We start from the raw sequence: 13,525 nt of genomic DNA, 5'->3' as shown, positions 1-13,525 counted from the left end.
TTCCCCTCGGATGTCAATGAAATATGAACCAATAGTGAGTTTTAAAACACTGGTGCATGAATAGCCAGCACATCGTTTCGCAAAATAGCCATGATTAAAGTGCTAATAGGCGATTAAATAAAACCACTTCAAGGAAATCGCCAAGAAGTAATATTTCCGTAAGCCCGGGGGGCCTGCATATGTTACCGCTTATATAGTGCTTTTAAAAAAAGGCAAAGATAAATAAAGTTGATAAAATGAAAAAGAAAGGCGTTTATAAAAAAAAAGCTCTTGTAAAAAGACCAATATCTGGCAGACTAAAAGGAACTTAAAAATTAGATTACATGATCATAAACGGAACTCTAAAACTAATACTAATTGTGAACACTCTGCCATATCTAAACATGCGTTCCGCTCTAAAGATGTAATAGACTGGGATAATTTTACATTAATAGCTCAACCATCTAATGGTTTTAAAAGATAAGTTAGGAAGCAATCGAAATTAAACAAGTGGGCCCGGGAGTCCCCAATAATAGTTTCACACGAGCCAAGCTTTACGAACACAACGAATAGTAGTATAACCGGTAACGGAAACGTGAACAAATAAAATAAACGGTCGAGAAAAACCGCTCAAAATATTTTTGTGGGAAATATGGGAACCGCTCGAAATATGTTTGTGGGAAATATAGGGGTGACAATTTCAAAATTTACCCAGAGTGGTTGGGCTAAAGGGTTACAAAACAAACAGAAGCGATTTCACCATGTTTAGAGATGCACTTACGAAAACCCATGCCACCCCCTCCCCTACCTTCACAACCTGGGGGCTCTGGGTAGGTGATAGTTCCCAAATTCCACAGAATGGCAGGGCTCCGAAGAGTCGCCAACAATAGAAAGGACCGCTCGGTGGGAGAGCCGCCACATCTTACCCTCCCCCACCCGAATGGAAGCGAGAGGCAAGCGCTGTTGCGGAAACCGTGTGCGAATGAAAACGCCAAAACACCAGAGACGGAAACGCTAGAAGATCGCCAATCCCGATTGCCCGACTTGCTAGTTTGTTGGTTGTCAAACGCGCGTGAATTTTAGGGACGAAAATCTGATATAACTATAGGAGAATATGGCTAGCTTTCTACGGCCTTTCCCTCTCTGGTTTAAAATGCGAGCGTAGGATAATTCTACCGTGGCGTTAGAGAACGACGTTATTGCGGACGGTGAGAATCCTACCATCCATGATCCTACCGTGGCGTTAGAAAACGGCGTGTTTGCGAACGGCGGTGGCGGCACTATCATTGTATCAATTTTAATATAAATAGTTTCTTTTGTTTCGAGCATTATAGTATCTTTTGTATCGCTAATCAGGGCCCAATAAGTGTACAGCTTTTTTATCCTGAATTATTTAAAGGGGCTCCAAAGTTCGGTGGCAAAATGTGTGTAAAGTCATAAAGTGCGAAATTTACGGTTGACTCTGCCCGCCTCTGCCAAGGCCGAGTGAGGGGCTGGGGGGAATGAAAAGCATGCTCAATTTTCTTGTTTTTGCCACCGAACTTTGGAGCCCCTTTAACACGGAAGAGACAGCTAGAACTTGGACCAAATTATTTATTGGTCCAAGGCTAGCAGAAGACCCATATTTTTTGGATGCGCTACGTAATAGCATAAGTCTATAATATTGTTCCATAAGTTTGTCACTTTGGGGAATATTTTACCGAGAGCGAGTCACGGAGTGACGTCATCACAAGAAGAAATCTACCCCTAGCGAGGCGCTGTCAAAGGCTAAGTGTGACGCGGAAGCGAGCGGACCCAAAAAGGGGACGAGGCCCGTAATGCAGTTTGTTTAGTGAATGGCTCTCAGTAAAACTTTTGCACGTGAAGAATAGGAAGTGTCACACTTATGTAATAATATATATATATATATTTTTTAATTTATGGCACCACCTTTGGCCTAAGTCATCAAGCGACTTTTGAAGCCTTTAATTCAGGTGGCCGGGTTAGACTGCGTAGGAGGGTGGTGGCAAGCCCTGCATGCCACGCGATCGGGCCAACAGCTCCCTACACTAACTATTTCCGTTAACATCAAAAAGTTTTTATGGAAAGGGAAACCGAAGAGCTCGGGGGAAAACCCCTTAAACCAGGGGGGAAAGAACTTGCAAACTCAACGCAGAAGGAGTTGTTCGGAGTTTTCACCCAGTGCCACAAGCTGGGATCGAACCCGGCTCCTCTTGCTGCGAGGCGAAAGTGCTAACCACTCCGCCACCCCACTTACATTATACACTTATGGTAATAGTGACGAAAATTTGTACTTGGAAAATATTTTCTGGATGCGCTACGTAATACGGTGTTCAAAATTAGTATATTAAAGGGATTCCTCACTCACAACAGGGGGAGGCATAGGGGTAACATAAAATCCAGACTTGCAGTGTGCTTCAAAACCAGTTTTTTTTTGTGACCCCTATGCCTTCCTCTTTAATTTTGATAGCCCTATAGTAACGTGGAGTTAAAGTCACTTGCTCCTGGTGCCAAGATGGCGCTATAACGTAGCGCATCCAGAAAAAACGCGTTGTCTGCTATCTGTCACTTGGGTTCTATCTGTCATTGATGCAGCGTTGCCAGACGTACAATAACTATCGTACACGTCGATAATTTCGAGATACTTTTTGGGACGTACGACATTTTCAATACCGTACTATATAGTTCGCGTTTTTCGATAATTCAACTCACGCGAACGATAATGTGCGATAATGTTTTTAATTGGCTGAAAACCAGTTAATACTGCGATTTTTAAACAAGTTTTCAATCGGTCGAACTTTAAGGGTTATTAAAAATTTTGGTCTCACAAGTTTAACGTCACTATTTCACACACAATTTAAATCTACCGCCAGTTTTCAGGCATAGGATAATTTTTTCGGGGATCGATAATTTTTTGCCTTAGGTACGATAATTTGAGTTTCAGGAACTGGCAACGCTGCATTGATGGCATTGGCTATTATCGTATAAAAGGTACGAATAATCCCCTCATTTTGTAAATTGAAATTCGTTATATTAGTGTTATTATGTTCTACTCCTAGACTGTTCATTATATCAATTAATTTCAAGTTAATTAGGTGTACGAATTTTTTTGATATAACTGAAAATCAACTTGGATTTATAATATTTTCAAGTTTTGGAGTAAAGCTGAAAAGTTTTAATTTACCAAGGCTTATTTCTAAAATGGCGCGAAAGAATAAAAAACTCAAACCTCCAGAAAAAGTTTCCAAAAATATCGAGAACGGAGATAATTATCACACCGATATCTATATTCCAAATCATTTTCTGGAAAACAATCCATGCTTTCTTATATGTGCTTTGTCAAGAAACAATTTTCAACATAAAATTAACGCTATATATGCGGTTCATAATGTAAAGCATCTTCTAAAACTGGTCAATAAAATGCAAAGTGATTTTACTCATAATATAGAAATGTGCATTGGTGTATTTGGAGATGAAAAGTTACCCAACAGCCTCCATCATAACCATAATTTTGTTTTAAAAATAACTTTGAGTAAACTTCATGTTGAAAGCATGTTCTACAAAGACATACCATTTCCTGCCACGCAATTGGCTACTCTCATAACTTATAAAAGTCACAAAATTCTTGATTGTGACTCGTTGGGCCTCCAGGAGGAAGAAGAATCTGAGAGCTCCTTTGACCGAATGATTGACTTTTTGAATTATACTTTTACGCTGACTAAAAGTATCAATCGAAGATTGGATATGGATACAGTTGTTAAACAATCACAGCACAATGACATTATCTCTTGTGTAGCTAGTCCTAGTGCATATTTAAAATACATATTTGTGTATATAATACTTTTTGCACTCCAACCATTTCAAAATGTGCCTACTGAAAAATTGCCACAGCCAATTCACAAAGGTATTAATATAACTGCAACTGGACGGCAGGTTTTGAGAAAGTTTAAGGAAATGAAGAATTTGCATAAAGATCTGCAGTCCAAGGAACTAAGCTTGAAGTAATATTTTTGATTAAATAAAGCTTCTTTTTACTATCATAAAACTGGAATTTAAAGGACCACACTGCTGTTTAAGAAATCTGGGTGAAATTTAAATAGCTCCTCCCCTTTTATAAATGGTCATAACATATCCAGCCAATCATATTGACAGGAGCTGGAGCGGGAAAAGTAGTACATTTAAAAACATTTGGTGTTGCCCTTTAACAAATTAATTTTATATTTAAAGTTTTACTTGCTTAGCTAATTTTCCCTATTTTAAATAGAGTATAACCCAACTTGTTTGGTAGGGTGCACTTAGACTTCTCCGAGTAGCTTCCACAAGCCTTCCTAGCAAGGGGTGGCAAGGAGTTAGTTTGATCGTGTTTTACCCCCAAATTCTGAAAAAGGTTATACACCCTAACTAAACTAACTCCTTGCCGCCCCTCGCTAGGAAAGCTTGTGGAAGCTACTTGGTATAGTCTAAGACAGCGGTTCCCAAAAGGTGTTCCGCGGAACCCTGGGGTTCCGTGGAAGGGTCACAGGGGTTCCGAGAATTCGCAGCGCGGTCATCTTTGGTCGTGGCAACAGTTTTCTAAGATAAGTAAAAAAAATGAGTTGGGGTTCCGCCAGTATTAGTTGCATAATTTAGGGTTCCATAGCAAAAATAAATTGGGAACCGCTGGTCTAAGAGCACCCTATTAAACAAGAGGGGTTATACTCCCTTTAAGAACTTACATGACTAAGAAGAAACTAAAATTTATATCAGGGAAATCATATTACAGTTCCTCTGCCTCATGAAGAAAAAATAAGAACCTGCCTAAGCACCCCTTCCCTACCTTTGTCACATTTAATCACACATTATTTTTAAAAACAGATGTGGAAACCTAATGGCAGCCCTTCTTGTTGATGCAATTTGTGGTATTGTTTTAATGTACATTTTACGAGACTACCTCAATCCTGAAGAAGTCTTTGCTTCCATTCTTGAAATGACTGAAGTATGAGTCTTTCTGTTTCGATAAATTTTAGTTTTTAAAAAACCTATTTTTTTCCATCTATAGGCTGTAGTTAATCAACTTCAAATTCTGCTGAATTGGTTAATGGGTGTACCTGCTGGACTGAAACTAAACAGACCTCTTAACATTGTTCTGGGACGGTTCTTCCTTTACCACATTTACTTGTGGAAAAGTAAATATACTTATTTATTAAAGTGGAGCGAGCATATCTTTCTTGGGTACCACAGACTTACATTTCAATGGCATTTGTGTTGTCTCTAAGCCTTAAAGGGCAATGCAAGTGAGCTGGCATTTGTGTGAATATGTATGCAAAGTGCGGAATTTACTGTAAACTCTGAGTGGTCTCGCCAGTACTGAGGGGGTGTGTAGGGGGTTAAAAAGCACGTTACTTTTTCTTTATTTTGCCACAGAGCTTGCGTTGCCCTTTAACTTTCGCTTTAGTTTAGGAAACAATGTTTTACCCTAGTTCATGTACGCTTTTATAATATTGAAATTAATTATACGATTTCTGTTTCAGCCTATATTGTGGTTCTGAAACCCTTTTTACTAATAGCTTTGGAGAATTCAACAATAGTCGGCGTGTTTGGAGTTTCATTTTTGTTAAGTTTTGCGAGTGACTTCATTTCTCTGGCAACTATTCATATCTACTGCTTTTACGGCTATGCTGCTAAGTAAATAATATAGAACATTCTTACCATTAATTTCACAGATTATTTATAGCTTTCTCAGTTAATTTCACGACCAAAAACTATCACTATACCTCCTTTGGTTCGCCATTGAAACCTGGATAGGTAGTGGCTAAAGCAGATGCTATTAGTTTTAACTCATCGTTATTCGTCAATTTTACTTTATAAATAATGATTCTTGCGTTTTAATATAATTTTTGCATCCTTTGCTTATATTTTGGTAAGTTCATTTAAGAAAAAACATTCTTATGACTTTATAATTTGTCGGTTGCAGACGCTAGATCATAGGCACTTCCTCAGAGAAGCTAGCGCCGTTACGCCACCTAGACTCGTTTCAGTCGCGAATTAAACCCAAGTTGATAAAAAAGCATAATTTTGATATATTTATTGGGTAGAAGTTCTAGAGGTCTAGATTTCATGCCACCCAAAAAAGCACTCGCACACCTTCAAGACATTCCCACCAGTGGTGTAGCAAGAAATTCGTCAAGGGGGGGTCGAAGTATGTGAATGTTAAGAGGGGGTCAAGAAGGGGGTGGAAATTTAGTACAGTCAAAGGTAGGCCCAAGGGGGGTCTATGCCACTGATTCTGAAGAAAATAGTTAAATTCAAACGTCACTTTGATCTTTTAATCTTACTTACACTTCTATTTGAACTCCCTAATGTCAATAAATTATTTCTAATTTTACGTACACTTTTAGGCTGTACAATTTCAACGTAACAGGTCTGGTTGCCTTATGGAGGCTATTTTGTGGCAAAAAATGGAACCCTCTAAGAAACCGTGTTGACTCGTACACTTACGATGTTCAGCAACTGTTTATTGGAACTCTAATGTTCACCGTTCTCATATTCTTGTTGCCAACAGTCATTGTGTACTACGTTGTGTTTACAACGGTAATGTAAAATTAATTCACCTTTCATCAGTGCTCGAAATGGACTTATTCACGAACCCGAACGTGATTATTCGGAAAAACAGGAGCTGTGCATTAAAAAATAATCTTTACGAACCTGAACGATATGAGGAAAACTTTTACTAAACCAAACGACTTTCCGGTCCATTTCGAGTACTGCCTTTGATGCATATTTGTCTTTAATATGGAGCTTGAATTTTTTTGTAGCTGAGGGTAGTCGTCCTAAGCTTCCAATTGGGTATAGCTAAGATGGTAGAACTTATTAACACTATGCCTATTTACGTTATGTACCTCAGATTGATATCTCATCCGTATATAAAAGGTATTTGCAAAAATTATTTTGTATGAATTAAAATTACTATAATTGTATATTTTAGGTGATATACACTTCCAAGTCGTCTCCAATGTAGAAAATACAGTTCATCTTTACATGGAGGTAAAATCAAAGGTTTATTCTAGCATTAGTATGTAATATAGCTTTTATCGTTATTCGCTTGAAACATGTACATTCCCAAAATATGTCTTGGAAGAAAAAATAGTGTGGTGCGAAATACGTTATCTAAAAAATATAGTTTATAAATCTGTAAATATAAAAACAACATAAGAGTTACATAATGCAGGAAGATACACTTCTCTCATAAGAGCTATGTCATAAACTTCTGATCTCACTACTGATTTCAGTTATAGACAGGGAAAAATTGAATAGTGATTTTGTTTTGTTAGTTCTAAAAAGGTGCGGTAAGATAATAATAATAATTAACAGAAATAATTAATTTTCTAAAAATGTTCATGGTTAAATTGTAAGGAGTCACATTGCAAGGAAATCGTAATGCCTTATAGATATTCTTGGGAGATGATGGAGCTGACAAAAAGGGGGTCCACACAGGGTCTTTTTCACGCGTCCTTAAGTCAAAGAGAGAACGCCAACTAGCGATTGCGTAGCGTTGACGTCGTCACGCGGTTTCACAGGATAAAAATACTCTGCTTCGACCCTTTTTTCTGCCTCCCCCCCCCCTTTTCACGTCGACACGGTTGTCTTGTAATAGGGTGTATTCTCGTGACGTCATCATCGTGGTAGTGGAAGGCTAGTGTCATCCCCCCATGACTATCTACCTTAGTGCAATGGCCGCCATCTTCTCGTGAATACCACCTATATGTCACCTTATGTTTTCCCCAAAATAATTTTGCGCGTGAAACGTCGACTTGTTAGGGTATAAAAGCAGGTAAGTTTGGCAAAAAAAAATATTTTATACTGTATACTGTTATATAAATTTGTCTGCTACTTGAAATGGCACGACATTTACACTTAATTAACTGAACAATAGAGGGCGCTATTTGTCTGTCATTGTATTAGCGGCGCTATTTTTAAAGCAAGTAGCTTTGTTTTCAATAGATATCGCTAGCATCGAAATCAAAAAGGCGGTACTTATAGGTACCCCTCGCGTTGATTGGATCGTTGGTAAATTGGTCAATAACATAAATTACAGCAATTATAAACAAATGTTTTAAAATGGGAAAATATAATTTAGAATAAAGCCCACTAAATAGAGTATAAGTTGTCTAACTATAATACTCTACAAAGCCACCTCTGACGACATTATCATTTGAAGATTTTAAATTTAAGCTTCCGTTGACATAAATAGATGGCACCACGCTCTACAGTAAAGTCGTGTTTGTCGAAGAATCTGATAGATCCATGGCCATCTCTAATAACAGGGGTGTTTTCAGAATACAGGTGGCAATGATAGAGCTGCCTCTTACTTTAAATAATGGAATCCACTCATTTTACTTACTTTTCACTCAACCTAGTATAGCACAATCAACGTGTGGTTTTTAATCTGGTTGCTGTTCAATAAACATTTCTCTTTGCAGTGTACATAAAGTCACGTAGCACCCAACGTAAGAAACGCGCAAACTGCTGGATTTCCGTTTGCTAAGCAGACGATTTCCTCTCATGAAACAGGAAGCGTCTACTTAGCAGATGCAATTTCAGCAGTTTACGTGGATCTCTGTATACTGAAAAGGCTAATCGTTAGTCTTAAGTTACATTTTATTTTAAAACGGGATTGCCATGCTCTGTTAGATTGAGCCCCACTGTGTTCGATATCGGAAAGATTTCTACCCAAATATTACACGTGCTTAATATAAGTTAACGACCTTAGGCCTAATGGGCGTTATTCCAATTTCCCTCAAGCTTGCGTGTGGAACATGGTGAAGCAGACGCTATTTTAACAGGGTTGCCATGTATTTTTCTAAATTATTTAATTAACATTGAAAATGTATGGCAATCCTGTTTTCGAGCGACTGATTAACAGGGTTGCCATACATTGATGTAAAACAAATAATTTAGAACGAGAAAATGCGTGGCAACCCTGTTAAAATAGCGTCTGCTTCACCATGTTCCACATGCAAGCTTACGGAAACCGCCGCTTGAGTGAAATAGCGCCCATAGTTGCTTCTGGGAACATACTTTCCTATTGCTTTTGGAAATATAAAGGTAATCATAATGTAGTAATTTATTTTACGTTTTACAACAAATATTGTATTTAAAATTCTAATTTTCATGATCTGGGTTATTGTCACGCTCAAAATAATTTTTTAAATAACTTGATTTTAAAAAAATACAAACGTTTTTACGTACGTGCTTTGTATTTTAGTGGAAATGTTTGTCAATTTTCTCGGTAAAGGCGCTGGCAGGTGACGCAATTTGAAGAATGCGGTTTTTGCTTACGATTCGAGTCCAGTAGTTTTTTTGGGCAACGCTGACACGGTTACTTTCTTACAGTCTAAACCATCATCTTGGTTAACTCTTCTGTCGAAAACGAGACCCGACAGTTTGGAGCACAATGTGGTGACGTGGACACAATTAGGTTATAATTTGTTAAGAGGAAACATTATTTACCCTTTGTGATGTGTAAAACTAATAAACATGTAATTATCGCAATTTAATTTTATTTATCACTATTTTTGAAGTGGCACACAAAACAAAATTACAAAAAAAAACACTATTTACATCCCTTTGAAATAAAAATGAATAAAGAATTGACGATGTCAAAACCAAATGAAAAACTCCCGTTTAAATAGATTTAATCTTTATACAAGTTTAAACGTAACTAAAATCATTAAAGACTAGAAAGTCAAGTTAACAGTTTGACAAAAACCCCAAACTAACAAACACATTCATGTGCTTAAAGATCACATTTTTTTTATGAAATATCCCTTGTTGAAAATACTTTTTTTACATTAGCTAATTTTTTCTTAGATATTATAACTTTAAAATCAGTCAAAGTTACAGTGGGTACAGTTTACTGTCCACTATGCCTTTGTAACAATCCAGTTATAATAGCTTTAAATATTAGAGTGTTTTCTCGTTCCGAATATTACCCTTTATAGACGACCCCTTAAAAAGCGAGCAATTTCATTGGCTTATATTGTTCACCTTGGGATTTAACCAATCAGAAGCTGGAAATATTAAGGGGAGATCTATAAAGGTTCGAAACAATTTCTATAAAAATTATGAATATTTACTTTTTTAATTACAAATTTTATAGGGTGATATTTTTTTATTAGGTAAGAGTTAATTCAGATACTTGCTTGGTTTTTTGAGCTATTAAAATACATACTGGAACAAATTAAAAACCATTTCATTTAATTAGTAAAAATAATTTTGGGTAAATGTGAAAATTCAGTCTGAAAATAAATTAAGGTAGTACCGTGAAAAAAAAAACCAACGATTTTTCAAAGTTTTAAAACAAAAAATTCTAGAATATCTTCTTAATACGGTTAATGTTATTTCATAGAAACGGTAATTATTGTAATTTCCGTTTTTGCAAATGGGTTTCTCAAACTAGTAGGACCAGTTTATTAGTTAAGGAAAGCGAAATGTTCTCGCTTTACCGAAGACAGCTTGTGTGGAAAGCTGGAATGTTATGGTCGGGTACGCTGGCGCAAGTTTGTGAAATTCTTGGGTTTTTTTAATGTCCAATAAATTTAGGAAACCATCAGTTTTACTCTTTCTTTTGGAACGGGCAAAGACGAACCTCGAGTCATATGCCGATTTTCACTGTTTGAATTTGGGAAGAAAAAAAGGTAAGAAAATTGTTAGCAATGGTTATTGTCGACACGAGTGGCTGGTTTCAAAAGCTCTGTTACGAAATTCTGTTAGGCACATATTGGCAAATTGCGATAACGTATCTGTCTTTTTTATTAATAAATTGGATTGTGCAAAGCGATTTGATGCGTTTTTAGGGAGCTCTTTAGATTTCTCGGTTGATAATCTGATCATTTGTTGTTTAAATTGAACGGGGGATCGGACATTCAGGAAAACAATGCACTGGATTTGCAAATACAGTTGAGTTTTCCCTGGGCTTACGGATTTTTCAAATATTCAACCGTATTTTTGAAGAAACACCGGATTTGTATAATTTTTTTGTTGGTTTGAGCATTTTTATCACGGATTTTATGTATTTGTGGATTTTTCTAAACCCACGGATTTTTAATTTTTTTATTGAATTTTCGTGAGTTTTTCCCTTGGATTTAAAAACTTTTTCTTGAATTTTTCGAAAATATTACTGTTTTTCTTTAAAAACCAATGGATTTCTATTTTTTTAATTGTAATTTTTTCTTGGATTTTTCAAAAATCCTGCTTTTCTTTTTGAACAAAACACAGATTGGTATTTTTTGAATAGTAATTTTTTCTTGGATTTTTAAAAAATCCTGCTTTTTTTTGAAAAAAAAACACCGGATTTGTATTTTTTTATGGATTTGTAAAATTTTTCTTGTATTTTGTATTTTTCAAAAACCAATCGATTCGCATTTTGGGTCGATTTGTGAATTTTGTCGAGAATTTTGCAGATTTGTTACAAACTAAGCATTAAAAATACAAAATCATGTGTACAGAATGTTTCTGAATATCCGACCCCTAGCATGTACGTAGCTAATAAAAACAAATTATGTTCAATATTAAAAATGAATGATCATTAAAAAAAGATAAGCTATTAAAAATCATGCAAATATTAAGACATCAAGCAAAACAAGGCATGGTGAGTTTAAAACTAAACGGTGCAATTGGCAATGTTCGTAAAATTGATTTTTTGAATTTGTTTCGATATACGAATGAGAGGGGCTGTCTATAAATCCTGTGAGCGCAATGCGTAATAATGTACCTTGTCACGACGAAATGGATTAAGCTTTCTGCGGACGCTTTGGTGCCTGCTAATGCCACTGAAAACACAATAACAGTCAAGGTCAAAATCGGAAATTAAATCTACGATGGTGCTCGTTTGTTCAAAAAAAAAACACAGCCAACGTGGTGGGGGAAAATGCATTCCAAAATATCAACTAAATAATAATTGCCATGCCAAATTTGCGACTGTCGTTAAAATAAAAAATACATCAAAAACACCTGTTAAAACGTTAGAAAAATGGTTATAATTAATCAAGTTGTGCCTTTTCAGCAAACGCTATCTTTATCTCTAGTTACGGAAAATGTAACGCCAATTTCAAATTTCCAGATCTAATTTTCAAAAATGCGTCCAGTGATAAAATGAAGGTAATTTACATCATTTAAGATATTTTATTTTGGGGGGGCTATTTCCAGGATATTTTGATATTTGGGGGGGGGTGGCTATTTCCGGGATATGTTGGGTGGGGGGGGGCTATTTCCAGGATATTTTGGGAGGCTATTTCCGAGATATTTGGGGGGGGGGGCTATTTCCGAGATATTTTGGGGGGCTATTTCCAGGATATTTTTTTTGGGGGGGGGGGCTATTTTCAGGATATTTTGGGGGGCTATTTCCGGGATATTTTGGGGGGCTATTTCCGGGATATTTTGGGGGGCTATTTCCGGGATATTTTGGGGGGCTATTTCCGGGATATTTTGGGGGGCTATTTCCGGGATATTGGGGGGGGGGCTATTTCCGGGATATTTTTGGGGGCTATTTCCGGGTTATTTTGGGGGATATTTCCGGGATATTTGGGGGGGGGGTATTTCCAGGTTATTTTGGGGGGCTATTTCCGGGATATTTGGAGGGCTATTTCCGGGATATTTTGGGGGGCTATTCCCGGGATATTTTGGGGGGTTATTCCCGGGATATTTTGGGGGGCTATTTTTAGGATATTTGGGGTGGCTATTTCCAGGATATTTGGGGTGGCTATTTCCAGGATATTTGGGGTGGCTATTTCCAGGATATTTGGGGTGGCTATTTCAAAGATATTTTGGGACTATTTCTAAGATATTTTGGAACTATTTCTAAGATATTTTGGAACTATTTCTAAGATATTTTGGGACTATTTCAAAGATATTTTGGGACTATTTCAAAGATATTTTGGGGTACCTTCAAAATGTTTCTTTATTGTTTTGCTGGTAATACTTTTAAGCAATGAAATTACCATTAAATTTACAACGAATACTTTTCAGTGAAATTTCACGAAAATATTGTAACCAACTGTATAGACCTTTATTAAAATAAACTTATGGGTAAATAATATCGAAAAGAGTATTGATTTTCCTAAAATGAACACTACTTTGGATTTTCTTAAATTCGCGAGTTCTACTTTACACCTATACATAGCCCCTATGGAGAATACTAGGTCACTAGGAATGAAGGTGCCGTTAGGAGACAGTTTCAGCAACTAATTAAAATGACGTAAACACGAACGTCTACGGCGAAGGAAAACATTGAAAATTGCATTTACGTCATTTTAACAAGTTGCTGAGAGTGTCTAATGTCAACCATGAAACGCCTACCACCAAGGTTTATCAATATCTAAAAAGGTTAGAGTTCATCGGCTTTCGACGTGTTTCCTACTCGTACTAGAAAAATAAACTAAGCGCCACCTATAACTTATTTGATAAAACACTTGAAAATTACACAGCTTTTGTACAAGCCTAATTAATTATTTTTTTTAATATTAACGAATTGCTCTTCCAAAACTTTAGTAATTACGCTTTAAAACTA

At 36.6% G+C, this 13,525-nt stretch overlaps 2 protein-coding genes across 6 annotated transcripts in view; one reads left to right on the top strand and one right to left on the bottom strand.

The window, feature by feature from the left end:
• The first annotated feature begins 3,031 nt into the window (after positions 1–3,031).
• PIG-Q (phosphatidylinositol glycan anchor biosynthesis class Q) lies at positions 3,032–9,515 on the top strand. Its single transcript, XM_090180217.1, has 8 exons — positions 3,032–3,980; positions 4,834–4,954; positions 5,018–5,144; positions 5,490–5,643; positions 6,357–6,549; positions 6,774–6,888; positions 6,944–7,002; positions 9,352–9,515. Exons 1-8 carry the CDS (start codon positions 3,181–3,183, stop codon positions 9,475–9,477), a joined length of 1,695 nt encoding a protein of 564 aa, XP_090036343.1. The 5' UTR covers positions 3,032–3,180; the 3' UTR covers positions 9,478–9,515.
• A 51-nt stretch (positions 9,516–9,566) lies between these two features.
• The window catches only part of LOC149962854 (nuclear distribution protein nudE-like 1-A), a 60,258-nt gene continuing 56,299 nt past the window's right edge, over positions 9,567–13,525 (bottom strand). For 3 of the 5 annotated variants that reach the window (XM_090180218.1, XM_090180220.1, XM_090180219.1), the window contains exon 10: positions 9,569–10,629. In XM_090180218.1, coding sequence (XP_090036344.1) covers positions 10,557–10,629 — 73 coding nt within the window. In that variant the 3' untranslated portion in view covers positions 9,569–10,556. Of the gene's footprint in view, positions 10,630–11,731; positions 11,790–13,525 lie in introns of all 5 variants that reach the window. The other 2 variants (XM_090180221.1, XM_090180222.1) reach the window with 2 other exon arrangements.

Source organism: Leiobunum rupestre, chromosome 1 (assembly GCF_980474605.1).
Source record: "Leiobunum rupestre chromosome 1, qqLeiRupe1.1.hap1, whole genome shotgun sequence".
Lineage (NCBI taxonomy): Eukaryota > Metazoa > Arthropoda > Arachnida > Opiliones > Sclerosomatidae > Leiobunum > Leiobunum rupestre.
The sequence above is the reverse complement of the archived record's forward strand: the minus strand, read 5'-3'. Positions and strand labels throughout refer to the sequence as shown.